Source organism: Astyanax mexicanus, chromosome 22 (assembly GCF_023375975.1).
Source record: "Astyanax mexicanus isolate ESR-SI-001 chromosome 22, AstMex3_surface, whole genome shotgun sequence".
In the NCBI taxonomy this organism is placed as follows: domain Eukaryota; kingdom Metazoa; phylum Chordata; class Actinopteri; order Characiformes; family Acestrorhamphidae; genus Astyanax; species Astyanax mexicanus.
The window spans coordinates 28,323,860-28,345,757 of NC_064429.1; the positions used below are offsets into that span (position 1 = coordinate 28,323,860).

Genomic DNA, 21,898 nt, shown 5'->3' on the forward strand with positions numbered 1-21,898 from the left:
GTGTAATGTTTTATATATTACTGAGAATTGCTGTAAATAACATTTAGCACTGCACAGACCCCAATTTGAAGTCAGAAAAACTATTGATCCACTATACTTGAGCATGAAAACATCAAAACCCAGTATTTTACAGAAGTTGGCTGTAACATATCTGACAAAAACATTAATTTGTAGTCACACTATAACAATTTTGCTTAGGCTACTTAACAAAAACGACATATCAGTGTCCAACAATGTTAGACCTTTTTTGTTTTGTGGGCATTAACAGTAAGACATTTAGCAGACGTTGGGTTTAGGTCATTTTATCTCACAAATAAAAGGGCTTTTTTATGTGAGGTTTGGAGGAATTTGCTCTGAGAGCAAAGAACATTAAAATTTTTTTTTTGGTTGCATTATGGAAAAACAAGCTTTAATGCACCTTAATTTAACATTGCCTAAAAGGTGGTTAGTGTTAAAATTCTAATTTAAAGTTTTTGAATGGTTGGGGATCTGAGTCTACACAATATCAGTTCTTATGGAAGAAGGTTTCTCCCCACAAATAATGTTAATATAAAGTGTGTCTTTTTCTACATAGCAAGAACAGAAAACAGGATGTTTAAAGGGATGTAAGTGGTTTAATACAAATAATTCATATAAAACCATAACACTGAATTGATGTTGAATCACCATAACATGCACAAATAAATAAATTCTGCCGTTAGAGATTAACGTTGTTTCAATGCATTAGAGAATAATAAAATAAATGATAATTGAACATCGCTTTGCTTTTTTATGTTATATTTGAAAGACTTGTAATTTGATTAAGCCAACTTATTATCACAACTTAAAATGGACAAAATATAAATGTCTGAGTATTTTACATCAAATGGATGCTTGCATTAAATTAATGGATGCTTGCCACAACTTAAAAAGAAAAAAAGTCTATGTCAAACTGACGTTGGTATTAAACGCTCTCCTGATGTTAAATTCACTCAAGGTCACTCGACCTTACCGTATATTTACATAGATAACGTCTGTCGATGTTAGTGGCCAGCTTGGTCAAATCTTTACATTTTGAATAAATATTTTTTACTTTCTTAAAAAAAAAAATTTTTGCTTGTTACTTTTTTTTAAATGAGTCTGTAAATTAATTTTACTGTTGGTTTATATTTGTGTCTATATGTACATTTAATAAGGGCGTTAAAGAGGAAAAGACGGTGACGAACTCCCCCCTCCCACAACACGTGGTACTGCCACTCTAAACACACACACACACACACACACACCACTCAGCCAATAACGAGGTGGCACTCGGGACCAGCTCGTGCCGGACACCTTTAAAAGCGTGCAGCAGCGCTGCGCAGACATTGGCTGCTGTCTTAGAGGAAGGCTGTTTGCAATCAAAGGCCCGTGTAGAGAGAGATCACTGGATCAGCGCGCGCTCATGTACCCTCTCGAGCTGCTGTAGTGCACGCAGACCGAGTTCAACTTTTCCCCGCCGCAGTTTTATGCCGTTTTTGCAGGACGGAGGTGGGCTTGCTGGCGCTGCACCGCACCTGAGCGCTGTCCGTGGTCCTGAAAGTGGCCGGATGAGTTTACAATCAAGAAGCACCTGAAGAAGCACCACCGGACTGTGCAGGACTCGCTGTTGGACCTTGTGTTGTTTGTTTTTTTTATTTTTGGAACATACTTTTGAGTTTGAAGTGGGTTTTTTTTTGTTTCGACTCGTTTTTACAAGACAAATTTGCAGTAGTTATCGGGTTACTCTGGTCTTTTATTTGCACTTGGAGCCCATAAAACGTGTTTCAGTTGCTTTTGTTGTTTCTTTGCACTCGTATAGAACGTCTTTTGCTGTCCTTTTCAATTTGTTTTATCGTTGTATAAAACGTCTTTTGCCGTTTTTGTTCGAGTTGTTTTTAACTTTTTTATGCACTCATATAAAAAGGAAATGACCACAAGAGGATAAACCCGTCGTTCCCAATCTCTCGCGTACCCCTCGGCTTTTCCACCTCATGCACAAATGTTTGCTTGAGCGCGCGGCTCTCTCCCGCCTTGCTGCGTTCACCATGGACGTGTCCACAAACGGCTCGAGCTTCGGGATCGAGTCCCTGCTGTCCCGTAGGCCCGCGAGCCCCTGCGTGCCGGTCAGGGGCGGCGCTCTGTTGATGGGCACATGCGGTTCACCGGCGCCCAGCGAGCGCTCTGACATGGACAGTGACTGCTCCTCGCCCCCGTCCCCGCGCAGGGACTGCGTGGTGGAGGAAGAGGAGGAGGTGCAGATGCAGAGACATGTGCGAGCGCTGGGGCTCGAGTCCCCGGGTCCTCAGGCGCGTACCGTCACCTCCTCCTTCCTTATCCGAGATATTTTAGCGGACTGCAAACCTCTGGCGGCATGCGCCCCGTACAGCAGCGTGCAATCGGCGCGAGACGCCGAGGACTACACGGACAAAGTGCACAGCAACTCCTCCTCAGACAGCGAGTACAGAGGTAAGACATAACAAAGTATTTAAAATAAAATATTTACGATAAAATATAAACCTATTTATTTACTCCTTATGTCATATATGTAAGTACCATAAATGTAAATGTGACAGATTTTTGTTTTTATTGTTGTTATATACAAAACAACTTATATGTAAAAGGTAATAACGGTGCTAAATATGCACTTTTATAGCTTTATATTATTTTTTTTATATTGCGCCTGATAATAAAAATAAATGTTTGTATGCATTAGATTTTTTCTTTTATTGTTATTATTATTATTATGGGCACTAGAGTTTTTGAGATTGCATTTTATGTCCCGTCAGTTATATTGTTTAAATATATTAGGGAAATATTGCTTTTATATAAAATATGCATTTACGTTTTTTATGGCTATTGAATATTGAATATTTGCATATATTTGCGTTAAAAATGCCGAAAAAATCCCGAAACTATTTTTTTTAGTTACTTTTACTCTTCTTGAATTTATTCAAACATTATTGAACACATTTAAATGTTTAAAATCAACAAATATGTAGCACTTCTACTATTTTCTATTTTCTTCACTTGACGGGTTGAAAGAACGGTTTTGAAGATAAATGGAATATTGGAATATCTAAATAGGCTATGTTAAGAATTGTAAAAAAAACAAAAATGTTAGAAAAATAAAAGCGCTGATCGTTAAATACCGCAATTAAAATTGAAGAATAACTGGAAATAATATTAAAATAAAAGCGTTTTAAATGATCTTAACCATTAACCTTTTTTCTAAATTTATAAAACAAATTTAAATAATATAAAGGTAAACTTAGAGTGTAAAAGTAAAGAGTCTATAACCAAGACCAATCTTGAAGAACTTCAAATTTACAGATCAGCAGAATCTGATCTTGGTGTTATCATCTAAACTAGTAAAGAGGGATGGTTGAAATGTATTGTGGTTAATCTCAGTGTTTCTCTGCTCTGCGGTTGCAGTAAAGGACGAGGCTGAGAGGGAGATCTCCAGCAGTGGGGAAAGCCCCTCGTCCCGACTGAAGAAGCCCCGCAAAGCGCGCACCGCCTTCACAGACCACCAGCTCGCCGAGCTCGAGCGAAGCTTCGCGCGCCAGAAGTACCTGAGCGTGCAGGACCGCATGGAGCTCGCGGCCTCGCTTAACCTGACCGACACACAGGTCAAGACCTGGTATCAGAACCGGAGGTGAGCGCGCGCACAACCACACCCACAACACACATGCACACACACACACACACTTGTCTGCATATAGGGCTTCTTTTGTATTACTGTAATTGAATGTGACAGCCACATTCATTATTATATGAAAATACAACTAAAAACAAAGCTTCTAATATTAGCATATATGAAATGAACATCTAACAGTGTAGTTCTATTCTATTTTTAATTTATTTATTCGCTATTAAAATATCTGTTGTTAAACATAATCACATGTCTATACAAATACACTTAATATAGTCACTGTTCAGTTACACAGATTATGTAAAAATATAAATAAATAAAAATAAATTAAGGCGACAGAAAGGGCTCCTTGCACGAGGAATAATTTCTTGCAGTTATTTTGAACCATTGTATATATTTTTATGACAATTTTACAGAATATTCTTTACCAATTCGAAGGCTATTCACTACACGCGTCAATTACAAAATGTATTATTTCTATAAAACCAAAAGTCGTTCTTCTATGGCTTCCTACAAAAAATACCTTTTGTAGAGTGTATTAATATAGCCACGTGGTCTTAGTTTTTAAGTTTTTTAAAACATCTAAATCAACGCACGCTTTATTTTAAAATATATAAACATTAATGAGTTAAGGACAAAAAGCTGACTTTTAAAAAGGGTGCATTTGTAAATACCATTAAAAAATACTAGACAAAATTCTAAGCGAGTGAAACGTTTTTTAATTACTTGGTCAGACCTGCATTAGAAATGCAAGAACATGCATGCAAGAACATAACCTCTGATTTATGTAGCTCTTTAATTTGCGCGTTTTATTGTTAAAATCATCTAATCTGGTAGTAAAGTGGTTAGACTTATGCTTACTCCGCCATTTAAAATAATATTTGTGCTCAAAGTTTTCAGAAAACCCATTTAATTTTTTAAAACAGGGACTGGTCTCACTTTGTGTTGTTGACGTGTTTCCAATTGCTTTCTGGACATTAATAAACCTGATTAATAAAAAAACATAAGATTAACAGACGTTGGTGTTTGTGTAAACTCTAAGCGATATTAGACCAGGAGAAGTTTGTTCATTTTAGGAGGTAAAATTTACGTTTTTAAGCCCGGTTGTGAACCTCTCAAGAGATCAGAATTACTGTATTTTTCTTCCACACTAAAAAGTTTGTGTAAACCCACAGGCGCGGAGTATAAACTCAGCACACACACATTGGGACATGAATAATTAATCACTGCATGGTGTATTAATAATTAAGCCACCGAGCTGTAATTACACAATTGCTATGATGATGAATTATTTACATGAAAATGGCTCTCTGCTGAGTGACAATTTGACGGATGAGTGTACGGCGGCAGATTAACACGGGTTAACACACGAGCTACTCAAACTGACTGCAGTCTTCATGCTTGCTAAAAAAAATAATTGTAATAAACAAAATCACTTTTGTTTGTTTACACTTGGTGCAACATCTCAGAACATTGTGTTTATTTATTAATGTGTAAATATGACGGAACTAACAAATAAATGAATGAATGCTTTACTACGGATTTGTACTTGCTAAGAAACTCACATACAAACAAGATGAATAAATAAAGCTTAAATAATATTGCTTTAAAATAAGACTAAGCTTATAAAGGGTTTATAAGTTGATTATAAATTAGTTTATTAATGTTTTACATTAATAAAGATGTCAGCTATAGCATGCTGAAAATGTAAATACTACTGTATAGAAAATCTATTTAGTCAATTAACATGCGAAAGTATACAACATTATTATTAAAGGTTTAACTATTAACAACAAAAAGGCAAAGGAAAGACAAAGTAAGATAAGTATCTATAAAATGAAGAGGTTTACAGTGTAAACAAAATGTGGAATCACTGTTTGACAAACGGCAAGTCAGTTTTGCCCATTTTTCTATTTAATACTAATAATCTATTAATTTTCCCCTCTGATTTAATTTATTAGGACCAAATGGAAGCGGCAGACAGCAGTGGGCCTGGAGCTTCTTGCTGAAGCGGGTAACTACTCAGCCCTCCAGCGAATGTTTCCTTCGCCCTACTTTTACCCGCAGAGCCTGGTGTCCAGTCTGGACCCCGGAGCCGGACTCTATCTGTACCGGGGACCATCTGCGCCTCCACCGCCGGTTCAGCGGCCGCTCGTACCGAGGATCCTCCTACCCGGGCTCCAGGGAGGCGGCGGGGAAGCTCTACCCTCGCTCCCCGGGACCATAGCGCGACCCACCCCGCAACGATGAACCGCAACACGGGCTACGGAGCCACGGGGTGGAGTTTTTTTTTTCCACCACCCGTAGACTGTTCTCCACCGCAAATCTGACAGGCCCGCCCCTCAGGTGTTCCGATTGGCTAGCAGCTCATATTCAAACATTTATACGCGTGTAAGAGCCAATCACAGCGAACTCTAAGGCGCGAGGGGCGGGGTTTGTTGGAATGTGGGTGGGAAACAAAACAAACATATAAAAAAAAACGCACCTCGGCGCTAATTGCTCGTACCTGCTCAGGAATGATGAAGGCGCGCGCTCGAAAAGGTGACAGGACACTAACATGCCTACAGCGCCTTCCAAACGTTAATTAACAGCAATTAGCTGTTGTGACTTTCCAATACACTTAGCAACAAAGCAAGAATGTTAAGTATCTGTTTTTTATATATATAAATTATCTATGGAGAAAATTAAACTCGCTCGCAAAGTTTGTATAAAATTCTGTCACGAAACTCGCTCGTGTGAAGCCTTCTGATACTTCGGACCCTTACAAAGGGAAATCTGATGGTTCAAAATAAACCAAATTCAGATTTATTTCAGACTTCAGCGGCGGGTTTACTGTCAACCAAATAATGTAAACAATTAGTTAAGAAAATTATAGGAGCGTAATAATAATAATAATAATAATAATAATAATAATAATAATAATAATAATAATGTGCTTTATTATAATTATTATTATTATTATTATTATTATTATTTTCACATTTATTTTAAATTATTTTGTTTGGGGCGGGGGGGTCGCAAACATTTGTACAGACTGAATTATAATTTGTAAAAGGCCCACACGTAAAATCCTGTTTGTCACAGTTGTGTTGTGATTCTGTAGTTTATAAATCGTTTTGTTGATGACGCCAAAATACTTTTTTAAAATAAAGATTGTAAATAAAGTTCTATTGAAAACGTGTTATTGTTCGTGTTAGTGTTTGTCACTGTCAATGGGGTTAAGGACATCAGCTCAGGGAGGAAACTTTTTTTTTAAAAATGTTTTTCTTAATGTGCTGCTGAATATTTAATTTATAGAGGGCACTAAAACTAAATATGCCAACACGGCTGCTGTTTTTTTGTAGGCCATTTTTTACGACATTACAGGCTTAACATTCTGGAAAAGGACAGCGGTTGAATACAATGACAACCATGAAGGAGACAGAGTATATACAAAAAACAATTTTACAATTTGTAATTGTAAAATCTTCATATAATGATATTTTCTTTAGAACAATGCGTCCTAACTAAGAACAGAAAACTGTAGGGTTTATGATTTAAGTATTTTTAGTTGTGACATGAGTAAAGTCTCGGGCTCCCAGACTGAGCTGGCTCATTTATGAGGAAGCCTAATACTGTATTTGTGTCTCATTTCTTTAAGTGCCCTGTGTGAATGTGTTTGAATGAGTTGGTGTGTCCGGGTCTGCAGATGGATGCTGTGGGCCAGCTGGTCAGTGCGCCCAGCCAGAGCCACACGTAACCACAGTGCAGCCAACAAAAGAGAGAGAGAGAGAGAGAGAGAGAGAGAGAGAGAGAGGGAGAAAGAGCGCTTAAGAAGGAGACAAAAAGAGTTAAATGGCCGTCCATAATGAAGGAAGTAAATAAATTAGTGAGATCATCTGGTCACCTGGTGCAGAGCTCGCTGTGCACATGGCCTGCTGGCCTTCCCCTCATCAGCCTGACTCGTTTACAGAAATGCCCTTTTAACAGCCTGGGCAGACAGATTCATCATCACAATTTTAATTCGTTGATTTATTGTTATTATTACAAAATGTATTTTTTTAATATACAAAAAATCCAACTTTACAAATCTGCTTAGTAAGACACACAATTTGAGAAAAAATATTTTTTGTTTATGTTAAAATGTAAACCATCATAAAAAAAAGTAAAGTAAAGTTGCTTCAAGAAACGTTTTAGAAAAAAAAACTATAAAACTCTAACGCCGGGTGATTTTCACCCACAATTATTTTTCATGTGATTTTCATTGTATTGCTGCTGTCTGAGTTGCATAGAACTTTGGGTATTTTCAGGGCGATGATCATTAATGTCATTAATGTTATGATTGATTCCCTCCTCCCATTTATGATTTTTTCAAGCGGCATGTGTTCAGGTGGTTTTCATCCAACGTTAATGACAGAGTAAGGTATTTTATGGGTGTAGTTTACCTGACGTTAGTGTTTGTGTTTTTAAATCAGGCGCTCACATGTACCAGGAATGGGTGGACCAAAGACCCCAGCAAAGTTCCCAGCAGCCTTTTTATGTTGTTAGGACATTATCTGTTAAGGATAACCTGATTTTTTTATAGGGTCATCCATGGTACCTTTTTATTTTATATGATGTTGTATGATGTAAAATTAAAGAAGAGTTCCAAAACTTGTCATACAGTGTAGGTTAGTGATTTTGTTACTCATTTTAACGATAGTGTTATAGGGCAAAAGCACATTGAGACGTTCCTCGACAGGTATTTTCTAATAAAAAAAAAACTCCTAATCGTTGTTTAAGGATCTCGTAAATTAAGAGTAAAAAAACACAAAATCAAAATCAACATCTTTAGTAGAAATGGATTGGTTGCCAAATGTTTCCATTAATGGCAAGAAAATCCCAAACCTGTCCCACTCGCCCTTATTTTAGTATTAGAACAGCAACGTTGCGTCAAAGCACAGAACACTGTAGGAGTTTACAGTGTTTAACCAAACAATAACGTGACTAAAACATTACAACATTTCTAGAGACAATGAGTTTTACTATGTGTTTTGTGACTACAGACATGCACGACTCCCCACACATAATTGTGTCTAATTATGTATTATTTTGCTAAATGTTTTGCGTGTGAACATGTGTCTGTGAGGTGAATGCTACGGTAATGCTAATAATTATTACTCACATTACTTCTAAATAAAAAGTTTTATAAAATGTTTTATGCATTTAAACCACACACAAACAAGCAAGTGAGCAGCACAAACATAATACATATCATGAGTGAGAAGTGAGAATTCACAGCACATAGTTTGAGGAGACCAATTGCTTGTGCGTTTATATTTACCAACATATATATTAAAACAAAAATATATATATATATATATATTTAATTCTTTATTATCTATATGATGCATTTCTATAACTAGCCATAGTATAATTTTGTCAAAATGTGTTTTATTTATAACTTTCTAGGCAGAGACAGTGAGGAATATAAATCAGCTTAAATCCAATTCCAATACAATTACTGTAACAAAAAAATACAGTTACCTTTACAAAATAATGCTTTCTCTCTCTCTAAATATATATTTTAAAAATATTTTAAAAGCTTTCTTAATACATGGTCTTAACACAGAAAAAGAGACAATTTAAGAAACAGCAACATCTTTCACATTTAATTATTAATTTCTTTATATTTCTGTCAATATCCAAACAAAGCCATCCTCACAATTCCTTTTATTACATGCATTGACAAGTCATACATGTTTGCAAAAAACTTTACACAAACACACTCAAGACGTTTTTGTTTCACACAGCCCCGACACAGCCTTCCTGCACACAGTTGAGGTTGGGTCAGATGTTGTGTTGTTTGTAGTTTGTAGTTGAGGTGTATTCGGGACACCATGCTGTAAAATAAATGTGCACAGGTCATTAAAACAAGCGTCCGCTTTAGAATCGAACACCTGTGACTCTTAAGGCCAGGAGTCCACCTGCTCTTTAGTTCAGCACTTCTTCACTGCTCTCTGCTCTGTTCCTGAGGCCGGCGCAGTGCTGCTCTCCTTCACCCCTCCTTCCCTTCTGTCTCTTCAGCGCTCGTCTTCTTCTTTTTCCTCTTCTTTTTGGACTTGGACTCTCCATCTAAGCCGCTGGTGTATTCGGAGCGGATCAGCTTAGCCACTCGTTGCTTCGGCGTGAGGGTCTTTGAGGGTCTGAAACAGATCAGAGAGAGTGTACATTACATGTTTTTGCAGTATTTGAGTTAGTAACACAGGAGAAGGACAATATAATAAAGTAGATACAAAAAAAGTAGAGATTTTTTAACCCTTTTAACCTCTTAAAATGCCTCGTCCCATACAGAGGATACAGGTGTAGGTAATACAAAACTTTACTTTTTTCTGCAGTAAAATAACTTTTTACAATTGCATTCTGAAAATGTGAGGGTTTGAAATCTTCTACAGGACACTTGGGCTGGACGTTGCCTGTTTTCTCTCTACTCCACTTAATAATCCCAGATCAGTAACAGGAAGCAACCCGAATTCTGCATGTTTGAAAAAAGACGTAAAAACTAGACAAACATAACGAAACAAAAGGTTTAGAGGACATGAACTTTTTGATTTGTATTCAGGAAAATATTGATTTTAAAATAAAATAAAATAAATAAAATAAAATAAATTCTATTATTTTATTTAATATGTTTTGACATTAGCAGATTTACTTACTGCTTTACTTACTAATATTGTTTTAATAATTTCTATTACAATTACAATTATACTTTTCAATAATGTTCATCAAACATGAAAGCTTTTTATGTAATGCTTAAATAGAACTCCTCAAGATTTAGTGGTGTAAAGTCAAGCAGAAAATTGACAAATTCTGTCTGGCCTGTTAACCCCTTTGAACCCAATATTTATTATTTAATTCTTAATCCTGATGTATAGACTACAACTACTGTCAGATTGAGTATATCTTGTGGAGTCCCTCAGGGTTATTTTTTACAGCCTATAAAACTTAAAGTTAATTATGACAAAATTGTACAAAAGTAAAGCATGGGCTTGCATCAAACTATCTAATGGGTTATCTTATATCTGTCATGCGTTGTATATCTCAAAAGGCAGAATAATGATCTTAACATTTAATGGGTGTCAGTATAAAAAGATTTTATTCCACGTAATTTTGAAGAATTTCTATTGGTCCATTCATCTTGATATTTTGACAACGTTAAAAAAGTATCTATTTGAACCAAATGACTGTAGAAAACATTAACAACATTATTAGTTAGGTGACGACATGCACAACCTCACAGGCTGGCCTGGCTCATTTATGAAGCCTAATACTTACTTGCTGTCTTTATGTGAACATATGGGCCCGATGTGATGAATGATGCAGAAATGCTAATGGATGTTAGATCATTTTAATGCTAATATTTATTTATAAAAAAGAAAAATATAATTGGTACACTTAAATTAATATTAAATCAACAGAAAAAAACAACTCCTTCTTAACTTTCATTGGAAGTCAATTTAAAATGATTTTATTTCAAGTCATTCTGGAGCATAGTTTAACTATATATTCATAAATAAGGTAAGATATCACTGAACTTGATCAACACTACTTTGTTAAGAAAATAAATGATATTAATAGCACCTGCTTTTTACTGAAAGGGAAGGGTTAATGATGTTGGGTTCATAGCATCCTGGTGGCATTAAAGTATTATTTATTATTATACATAAATAGCACACTATAAATACACCCATATAAAATGAACAGTTTGGCTGATAGTGAGCAGAGTTAAAACACAAGCTGTGATTCACAAGAAAACCTTTTTTCTTATTTGTAAAATTATCACCCTTTGCCAAACTTTATCTAATCTTAGAGACTCACTATATACATATACATCTCTGGAAAAAAAAAGATACCATTTTCTTTGATTTTACCAAATAGAAAACTTCTGGAATATAATCAAGAGGAATATGGATAATCACAAGGCATAAAAACAAACTGAACTGCTTGAATTTGTGCACCAGGAATAAAGGCATAAAGTTATCCAAAAGCAGTGTGTAAGACTGGTGGAGGAGAACATGCCTAGATGCATGAAAACTGTGATTAACAAACAGGGTTAGTCCACCAAATATTGATTTCTGAACTCTTAGCACTTTATGGATATTAACTTGGGTTTTTTTTTGCATTATTTGAGGTCTGAAAGTTCTGCATCTTTTTTGTTATTTCAGCCATTTCTCATTTTCTGCAAACAAATGCTCTTAATAACAATATTTTATTTGGAATTTGGGAGAAATGTTGTCTGTAGTTTATAGAATAAAACAACAATGTTCATTTTACTCAATCATAAACCTATAAATAGCAAAATCAGAGAAACTGATTTAGAAACTCAAACCACAAGGGCTCATAAAAGACTAGGTATTTCTTACATTTTTCTTTTCTGCAAAAACAAGTAGTATGCACAACTTTATGTATGAAAACAAGGTACACAAGGATGCACCACAGTGTCCGATTCAAAATGATGTTTCTAAACTCACTGTTGAATCTGTACGTACAACATAACGCACAGACTGACTAAATTAAAACTTCTCCAATTTACCAAGTTCTGCCTCTATCAAACTAAACAACCTTCTGAATTCACTTCCCAATAGAAGTCTGAATTAAAAGGGAATACATTTACATATATTTTTTTGTTTTCAAAATGTGTGTCGAGTCTGTAATATGATCACACATTTTTCACATTTAAAAATGGGACACTGCTCATACATCTTCGTATGTGCATATATTTGAATACATGTGCATATATTAGAATATATTTAAATACGTAAAAACTAAAGCATATGTAGCACATATGTTCTAAAACATTCTAATATGAGCAAATGTAGGTACATATTTCTTCCATGGGCTTCCAGAATTTATGTTACTAATTTAGAAAAGGCCCAGGTGTGTGCATACATATCATTAGCCCCTCCCCCTTCAGTGCACACTGTACTCTTATAGGATACAAACTGATGCAGAAGTTAACAGTGGTGTCCAAAGGGTGGCTATATGACAGACTTTAGGTAGGGGGAAAGAGGGATGTAGCAGAGATACAGTTTGATTATCTGGTTAAAACCAATATATATATACACTTTATGAACACTGAAAAATCATATTTTTAAAAATGCACAGAATACTCATATGTCAAATATCTATTAAAAGTCCACTTCAGTTTCTGAATCAGTTTCTCTGATTTTGCTATTTATATATATATGTTTGAGTAAAATGAAATTGTTGTTTTATTCTATAAACTACAGACAACATTTCTCCCAAATAGAAATATTATCATTAAGAGCATTTATTTACTGAAAATGAGAAATGGCTGAAATATCATAAAAGATGCAGGCCTCAAGAAAACAAGTTCATATTCATAAAGTTTTAAGAGTTCAGAAATCAATATTTGGTGGAATAACCCTGGTTTTTAATCACAGTTTTCATGCATCTTGGCATCATGTTCTCCTCCACCAGTCTTAAACACTGCTTTTGGATAAGTTTATGCCTTTACTCCTGGTGCAAAAAATCAAGCAGTTTAGCTTGGTTTGGTGGCTTGTGATCATCCATCTTCCTCTTGATTATATTCCTATATTTCAATTTTCAATTTGGTACATTCAAGGAAAAAAAAACATTATCATTAAGTGGTCTCTTATTTTTTTTTCTCCATTTTTTATAGATATATGATTTATTTTAACTTTAATTGTGTGAGCTTCCTTTTTTGAGCTCTCCATTAAACTTGTAATCACATTAAGATATTTTAATTGCAAAAAATGTCAATAACATCAATATTATGTTGATTTATGTATTTACATTTGAAGCTTCAGTTTGAAAAAAGAGTTTGAGTGTTTATTAGTCAAATTAGCTCTAGTCCACACACACACACACACTCCAGGTACGCAAAGATTTGATTAATGGTTGTTCTTAATGAAGACATGAACGATCATAAGCTTTGTATTATATTTGTTAATACCCTTGACTTGGATGAAGATTAGATCTCATTTTATGATGAATTAATGCAGAACATTATGATTTCCAAGGAGTTTGTCTTGCTACTGTATTGCAGCAATCTTTACAGGTAAAATAATGATTAAAATCCACTGTTTTTCTGAAAGTCAATACAGTATTGCAATGCTTAATATCTTAATACTCTAATATATCCACATTTTCTTACACCTCCAATGTGAATTCTTACAAAGCATAGACTATCAGTATCTGCCAGCGCTCGTCTCCTGAAGCAGCAGGATGGAGGGGAACGCCCTCATGCATGTCGGACGGCTGAGTGGATCAGACCGCCGCCGATGCTGCAGGAGGAAGTTCCCACTGTTGTCAATAAGAGGCGTGTGAGCAGCAGCGGGGGCCGATGTAAAACCAGCTTCTGTTTATCTAATCAATAACCTGCAGCCTCCAGCTCTGCTCTGTCCCTCTGGGGCAGCTTGGGGACGGAACACACAGACACAGACACGCACACACACACTCGCACATATACACACTCACACACTACCCTGAGGGCTCGGAGGAGGTATGACATTGCAGGTATTGATCTTTCCGAGGTCCCTGAGCACTCTACAGGGACCCCTGCATGAAAAGCTGCCGGGGATGTACCGGCAAATGTAATCCACATACTGTACACATCACCACATCACACGAACGTCTAAATCAATAGAGGAATTATGGGTAATGTAGTGAACGTACTGCACATTTCTCCTCTACATGCACTTCGCAGACTCTTCAGGAGAATTCAAACATTATTATATAATTATCAATCAATATTTGGTGGAATAACCCTGTTTTTTTAATCACAGTTTTCATGCATCTTGGCATGTTCTCCTCCACCAGTCCACCACGCTGCTTTTTGATAATTTATGCCACTCCTGGTGCAAAAATTCAAGCAGTTCAGTTTGGTTTGATGGCTTGTGATCATCCACCTTCCTCTTGATTATATTCCAGAGGTTTTCAATTTGGTAAAATTAACAAAAAATTGTTTTTTTTAAGTGTTCATCATTTTAAGTTATATATTTGATATATATATATATATATATTATTTAGTATAAATATAAAAGTTTCATAAATTCAGTAGAAATAAAAATACTAGAACACTTAAAGTTTGTCAGTTTCCTAAACACGGTTTACTATGTATCTTCAGGAGAACTCAAACATTATTATATAATTATTAAACACTTGATTACTGTATAGAAGTAGCAAGATAATAATGTAATGCAAGGTGTGAAGTGTTAAAGTTTTGTAAGTGCTTGAAACAAATCAAAGAGAGAAAAAAAAAAGACTTTAAACATTTAAAGCAGCACTATGATCAGGAGATCGCCGGTTCGAATCCTGTTCATGTAGTTTACCATCGGCTGCCAGAGCCCTGAGAGAGAGAGAGCACAATTGGTCTTGCTCTCTCTATGGGTGCGTAGATGGCGCTCTCTTCCCACATCACTCCTAGGGTGATGCTGATCAGCACAAGGCTGCGTCTGTGAGCTGATGTATCGGAGCCGAGTCGCTGCGCTTTCCTCCGAAACGTGCTTTGATGCTACTCAGCAATGCTGCATCAACAGCAGTTCAAAAAGAGGCGCTGGCTGACTTAACATGTATCAGAGGAGGCATGTGCTAGTTTTCACTAGTTGATATGCTAGTTGATATGCTCTACAAGGTGGCTGCTAGGGTGATTGCTAAAAAGTGCTTCTACAGTATTTTAGGAGGTGACTAAAGAGAAACTGTCATTCAAAAAACATGAAAGACTCTCAGGAGCTCAGTGAATTATTTCAGCACTGTGGTATTGTGATAGGATGCAGCACCTGTGCAACAAGTCCAGTCGTGAAATTTCACTACTTACTATTAAATATTCCACAGCCAACTGTCAGTGATATTATAACACAGTGGAAGAGACTGGGAATGACAGCAATGCAGGCAAATGGATATGTTTGGCAGTATACGGCTCTGGAAAAAATTAAGAGACCACTTCACTTTCTGAATCAGTTTCTATTTATAGGTTTATGTTTGAGTAAAATGAACATTGTTGTTTTATTCTATAAACTACAGACAACATTTCTCCCAAATTCCAAATAGAAATATTGTCATTTAGAGTATTTATTTGCAGAAAATGAGAAAAAAAGATGCAGAGCTTTCAGACCTCAAATAATGCAAAGAAAACAAGTTCATATTCATAAATATTTAAGAGTTCAGAAATCAATATTTGGTTTTTAACCATGTTCTTCTCCACCAGTCTTACACACTGCTTTTTAATAACTTTATGCCTTTACTCCTGGTGCAAAAATTCAAGCAGTTCAGTTTGGTTTGATGGCTTGTGATCATCCATCTTCCTCTTGATTATATTCCAGAGGTTTTCAATTTGGTAAAATCAAAGAAACTCCTAATTTTTAAGTGGTCACTTATTTTTTTCCAGAGCTGTAGTATATATTTACTATTTCAATGTATTATTTAGTATAATAGTCACTACACTGTAGGGTAGGGACACCATGGAGATGAGAAGTAAAAATTTAACTAAATAAAAGAACAGAAATGAAAATAAGATGACAAAGATATTGTATACTTTGTTGCATTAGATCACATTATATAAGACTGTTACTTAAGTTGTTACCAATACACAGCTCTAATTATTACAGGAACCAAAAGCATTTCAGGTACGTAGAATAACCCATCATTAAAGTTATGATGCAAATATAAAATAAAGTAAGTTATCGTCTCAAAAAGTTTCACAAACAGCATCCGTACGAACTGCGGCAGCTAATTACAGCAGTGACCAACAACAGCCTGCTTAAAATAAATGACCTGAAACAGGTGCGCTCTCTGCGCACTCTCCTCACTTACTCCTCACTGATCCACCAGAACTGAAAAAACTGTGCGTATTTTTGGAGTGTTTTCAGTGATGCGGCAGATAATGGTCACACTCCTTTGCTCCAGAGGTCTTTGTTGTTATGCGGCGAGTATATGTGTGTGTGTGTGTGTGTGTGTGTGTGTGTATGTTTGTATTGGTGTGATAAAGCTCATTAGACTTAGTCTTGTCTGGACATGGGAAGTGCAGGCCACAGAGCGCTGTAATGAAGTCTCCACTGACAGGCTGGTCAGACCCCATCACGACAAGACAACTTCAAATCAGCATCAACAGCATAACCTCTGATTTATATGATTATCAATAAAAATAAAAACTCTATTAAACATGTTTTTACTTGCATTGAATATCAATTGCCTTATATATGTTATGTTCATCAATTTATTTTTATACGTCAGTAGCCAGAATTTGTTTTGTATTTGTACTAAAAAAAAACATATTTAATAACATCATTCTGGGATTAATTGTGATTAATCATGAATAATTGCATGTTTTCTGCTTCTTAAGTCTAAAGCTTTTAACAGTAAATATTTACAGTAAATGTTAACAAAAATAATTAATCTAACATGGGCTAAAAAGATGGGTAATTTATATATTTTAAGCAGTGGTGCCAATCTCTTTGGGTCACAAAAGGTTGTTGTATTATTAACAACAATATTTTGTAAATTATCATTATTACGATCTCAATTTTAGACAATTTAATGCTGGTACGTCCCTGTATTTTTTTAGGAAGACATAAATAAAAGTGTAGTATTGTATATCTTGCAAACATAAGAGCTTAAGCTTTAAACACCTGGACATAGAAGCTTTAACAGAGAAAATGAATACTAGTATTGAACTGCACAAAACAGAAAAGGAGGGAGGGGTGGTGAGGGTTAGTTATGAGATTTAATCTATGTTTTATTCATGCTGAAATATAATCTACCTCAACAGCAGGGATACTGTGTTAACACGGCTGAATGAAACTAGAAATGCTTTACAAGGATCTGCAAAAAGACTTATTATGAATCCTTATGGAAGGAATTTGAGATCCAACTTGGCAAATTTTCGATGAACAAGATCAAAGGTTAATAAATTTACTTAAACTTTTGGATTATTTTATTTAATATTTTTCAGAATGTGCCTTATTTAAACTCTTAAAATGAAGAGTTTTTCTTTATTGTGTCTATATTGCCATTTATTGTTTTTATTTTGTCTATTGGCACACTATGAAGCATTTCATGCTAGTATGTACTCACACACGCGCACACACACGAGATGTAGGGTCACTTTTAACAGGGCAAAGGTCTGATCAGTCCTGAAACTGGTTATTCACACGCTGTCCATTCACAAGATAACGCTGTTGGTTTAGCCTAAATGAAGATGTATTGAGATATATTCATCAGCTGTCATAACAGACAGCTGAAGAATATATTACGAGGATCATCTGTTGTCTGGACATCAGTGTGTGTGTGCATGTGTGTTTGTACGAGAGAGAGAGAGATAGAGAGTGAGTGTGTGTGTAAAATGGGTACTTGGAGGTCTGACCCTCAGGGACAGATCCATTGTCCTGCTCCATGGGTTTCCTTCACAGGTCCTGCTACAGGTCACACTGCCAATTACCAGTTGTTACACGCACGCACACACACACACACGCATGCACACACACACACACACAACTAACAAAGAGCGAGGGAGGACCATCACTATCTGTCTGAATAAACTGTAGACTTCATAACATTCAACTGAAATGGAAACCGTATGGTAATCTGTGTCATTTACGACCATTCATGCATTGTGTTAATTTTTTACGTTTGTTCACATTTATGACAATGAACAGTATTTCAGGCAGTCATGCTAAATGGCCAATGCCTCCACCTGCACCAGGCCAGATCCTCCACAAGCAAAAAGGGACGACAGATATCCAGTAATGTAGTGGAGTGAAAAGTAAGATGTTTGAATTTTATTTTAAATGCAGCCAATTTACAGTAAAACGTCACCAAAAAAACAGAACTACTTTAGAAAAATCCTATTTAAGTAAAGTAATTAGATATAGCTCTGGAAAAAGTCCACTTAATCATGTTTTATAATACAACCAAGAGAAAGATGGATGATCACAAGCCATCAAACCAAGCTTAACTGCTTGAGGTTTTTGCACCAGGAGTAAAGCAGCATAAAGTTATCCAAAAGCAGTGTGTAAGACTGGTGGAGGAGAACATGCCAAGCTGCATAAAAACTGTGATTAAAACAGGGTTCCTCCACCAAATATTGATTTCTGAACTCTTAAAACTTTATAATATGAATATGAACGTGCTTTCTTTGCATTATTTAAAATCTAAAAGCTCTGCAACTTTTTGGTTATTTCAGCCATTTCTCATTTTTGCAAAAAATGCTCTAAACGACAATATTTTTATTAGGAATTTGGGAGAAATGTTGTTTGTAGTTTATAGAATAAAACAACAATGTTCATTTTACTCAAACACATACCTATAAATAGCAAGAAAAATAATCAGAGAAACTGATTCAGAAACTAAAGTGGACTCTTAATTTAATTTCTCTAGATTGCTAAAATAAAGTGTTTAATTAAGAAATAAATCAGCACAGTAGTTTACGCTTATAATGATACAGGGAGCATTTACACAAGGTGCATTTTCATTGATTATACACTTAAGAAATAAAAAGAAGAAAAGGTCACCTTATTTTTTGTCATTCAAAATTTGTTCCAAATATTGAAAGAAAATTGAATTGTGAACCGAATCGTGAGCAGAGTGCATCGTTACACACTTATAATATGTATTAAAACCATTCAAATGAAAGCGCCAATATAAAAACTGCTACCTATCAAAGCCTTCAACATCATCAGTTCTAGAAATATCCAAAGAGATCTGTGATCTGATCCTTAAACAAACCAATGGAGAGAATCACACGACTCTTCCCCAAACATGGAACAGGACAATCATTCTGAAGTATTCCAGCATTTCTGCACACCACAGAGACCGAGAGAGAACTAAAGCATCCGAGTACAAAACCACACATTTTACATGTCACGTCCTGCCAGTGAAATTGCATGTGCCACTAACGCGGAGTTAAACAAGTTTAACATGCGATTTTATTTAACCATACTTGACACCTTCTTTCCGTAAGAGAGAAAAAGAGAGAGCGCGAGAGACAGTGAAAGAGAGAGAGAGAGAGAGTGAGAGAGAGGGAACACAGAGGCTTTCATGCCTGCAACTCAAACACTCCACTAACACAGGAGAAGGGATGAAAGAGAAAGCGAGAGAGAACAGAACCAGAAAGACCCAAAGCAGAGAGACGCGCTGCAAAAACTGTACTTTCCAAAATCCGACCGATCTGGAATTCATTTTTTATTTGAGGCTTAAAGATGAAGCTTTTCTGGTGACGAAAGTGTTCTATGCTCTCTAAACTGCAGGTCAAGTCAAGTGTATTTTTTTTTAACTGAGTAGAAGTGATACTCCAACATACTGACTTTACTAAACAGCTTGTTGCAGAATGCTGCTGAATGCAATTTAATACTCACAACAATCTCGTGAAATCAAATAGAAAGGAAGTAGAGACCGTAGAGACAGCAGGATGAGCAGGATGATAATTTTAATACCTAAGCCTATCACGATAACAGATTATTTTCACAATATATTGTACCAGAATTTAATGCTGCCGAATGCAATCGAATTCTCACGGCAATGTTCTGCCCTCTAGTAGAAACCCTTTCTTGGAGAGGATAAACATTTATTTAAAATTTAAAAAACATCATGATAAATAATTATTTTGACAATATATTTTGACAATATAAGTTGGTAACAACTTAGAATTTACTGTCATAGGCCATTTTATGTCACTATAAATTGACAATACAACAGCATAATAATGAAATTTTATTTGATTTTTATAATCATTAAACATTTTATTATTATTAATAATATACCGATACTGGAATTTTAATGTAAAATGTTTAGATAACTTACATAAATAAAACAGACTCACACTATTATTACTTTATACAAAATCAGGGTATTGGAAAGTTGGAAAGTTGTTAAGTAAACTGTGTTTAGGAACTTGGCAAACGTTAAATGTTATCCTCTTTTTATTTCTACTGAATTTATGAAACTATTATATGTATAGTAAATAAAATAAAAACATTTTTTTTAGAATAGTATACAGCTCTGGAAAGAAAATGAGAGACCACTTAAAAATGATAAGTTTCTTTGATTTTACCAAATTAAAAACCTCTGGAATAAAATCAAGAGAAAAATGGTTGATCATAAGCCATCAAACCAAACTGAACTGCTTACATTTTTGCACCAGGAGTAAAGGCATAAAGTTATCCAAAAGCAGTGTGTAAGACTGGTGGAGGAGAACATGGCAAGATGTATAAAAACTGTGATTAAAAACCAGGGTTATTCCACCAAATATTGATTTCTGAACTCTTAAAATTTTTCTTTGCATTATTTGAGGTCTGAAAGCTCTGCATCTTTTTTATTATTTCAGCCATTTCTTATTTTCTGCAAATAAATGCTTTAAATGACAATATTTATATTTGAAATTTGGGGGAAATGCTGTCCATACGTTATAGAATAAAACAACAATGTTCATTTTAGTCCAACATATACCTATAAATAGCAAAATCAGAGAAACTGATACAGAAACTGAAGTGGTCTCAAACAGGGATTAAGCCTAGTCTTGGACTTTAATCTCTGTCCAGGAAATTGACCCATAGTGTATTAATGAGCACCTCTATTGATTTTCTATTATCAATAGATTAGTGCTGGACGATATGGCCAAAATTCATATCACGATATATTCCTTAATTTCGGTCGATACGATATAATTTCGATATCGATATAAATACTTAGAAGGCCACAGAAAACTGCGAAGAATCCCTGCAATGGAAATATGTACCTACTACTGTCTGAAAATTTAATTTAAGTCTTTGAAACCTCCTTTCACGAAAACATTATAATATTTAATAAATAAAAAATAGTCAAGATAAATCAATGCTCAATTTTATTTGCATATAGCAAAATAAAAACATGACATCCCTGTCAAACATAAGCCTATATAACTATTACCAATAAAAATAACTTTAAATTAGGATAGAAGCAGAGCTTCTTATTCTTTTGTAAACAAATTTAACAGATCAAAACAAAAGTGTTTCAACTAGGATAAAGAATAAAAGAAGCCTTTATATACATAAAAGCAACAAGATTTTCCAGTCAAATAAACAAACCTATAGGCTTTATCAACTATAAATAACTTAGTTACAATATAAGCTACAAAAGTGCTTCAGCCAAAATACAACTCTTTATAAACATAAAAGGAACATGATATCCCCGTCAAATAAACAAACCTAAAGGATTCATAAACTTTAAATAACTTAAATAACTTACAACATACGCTATAAAAGTGATTCAGCC

General features: G+C 35.2%; 2 protein-coding genes and 1 long non-coding RNA gene across 5 annotated transcripts in view; 2 read left to right on the forward strand and 1 right to left on the reverse strand.

Annotated features, from left to right (window-relative positions):
• The first annotated feature begins 1,294 nt into the window (after positions 1-1,294).
• On the forward strand, positions 1,295-6,570 carry barhl1a (BarH-like homeobox 1a). Its single transcript, XM_007239915.4, has 3 exons — positions 1,295-2,466; positions 3,433-3,655; positions 5,614-6,570. Exons 1-3 carry the CDS (start codon positions 1,992-1,994, stop codon positions 5,900-5,902), a joined length of 987 nt encoding a protein of 328 aa, XP_007239977.3. The 5' UTR covers positions 1,295-1,991; the 3' UTR covers positions 5,903-6,570.
• A 2,684-nt stretch (positions 6,571-9,254) lies between these two features.
• Positions 9,255-21,898, reverse strand: part of ddx31 (DEAD (Asp-Glu-Ala-Asp) box polypeptide 31) — a 43,883-nt gene continuing 31,239 nt past the window's right edge. For all 3 annotated transcript variants that reach the window (XM_049470702.1, XM_049470700.1, XM_049470701.1), the window contains exon 21: positions 9,255-9,816. In XM_049470702.1, the coding sequence (XP_049326659.1) occupies positions 9,669-9,816 (148 nt within the window). In that variant the 3' untranslated portion in view covers positions 9,255-9,668. The remainder of the gene's footprint in view (positions 9,817-21,898) is intronic.
• Positions 15,849-21,898, forward strand: part of LOC125786990 (uncharacterized) — a 234,285-nt gene continuing 228,235 nt past the window's right edge. Inside the window, exon 1 of the long non-coding RNA XR_007428952.1 lies at positions 15,849-15,977. This is a non-coding gene — a long non-coding RNA (uncharacterized LOC125786990). The remainder of the gene's footprint in view (positions 15,978-21,898) is intronic.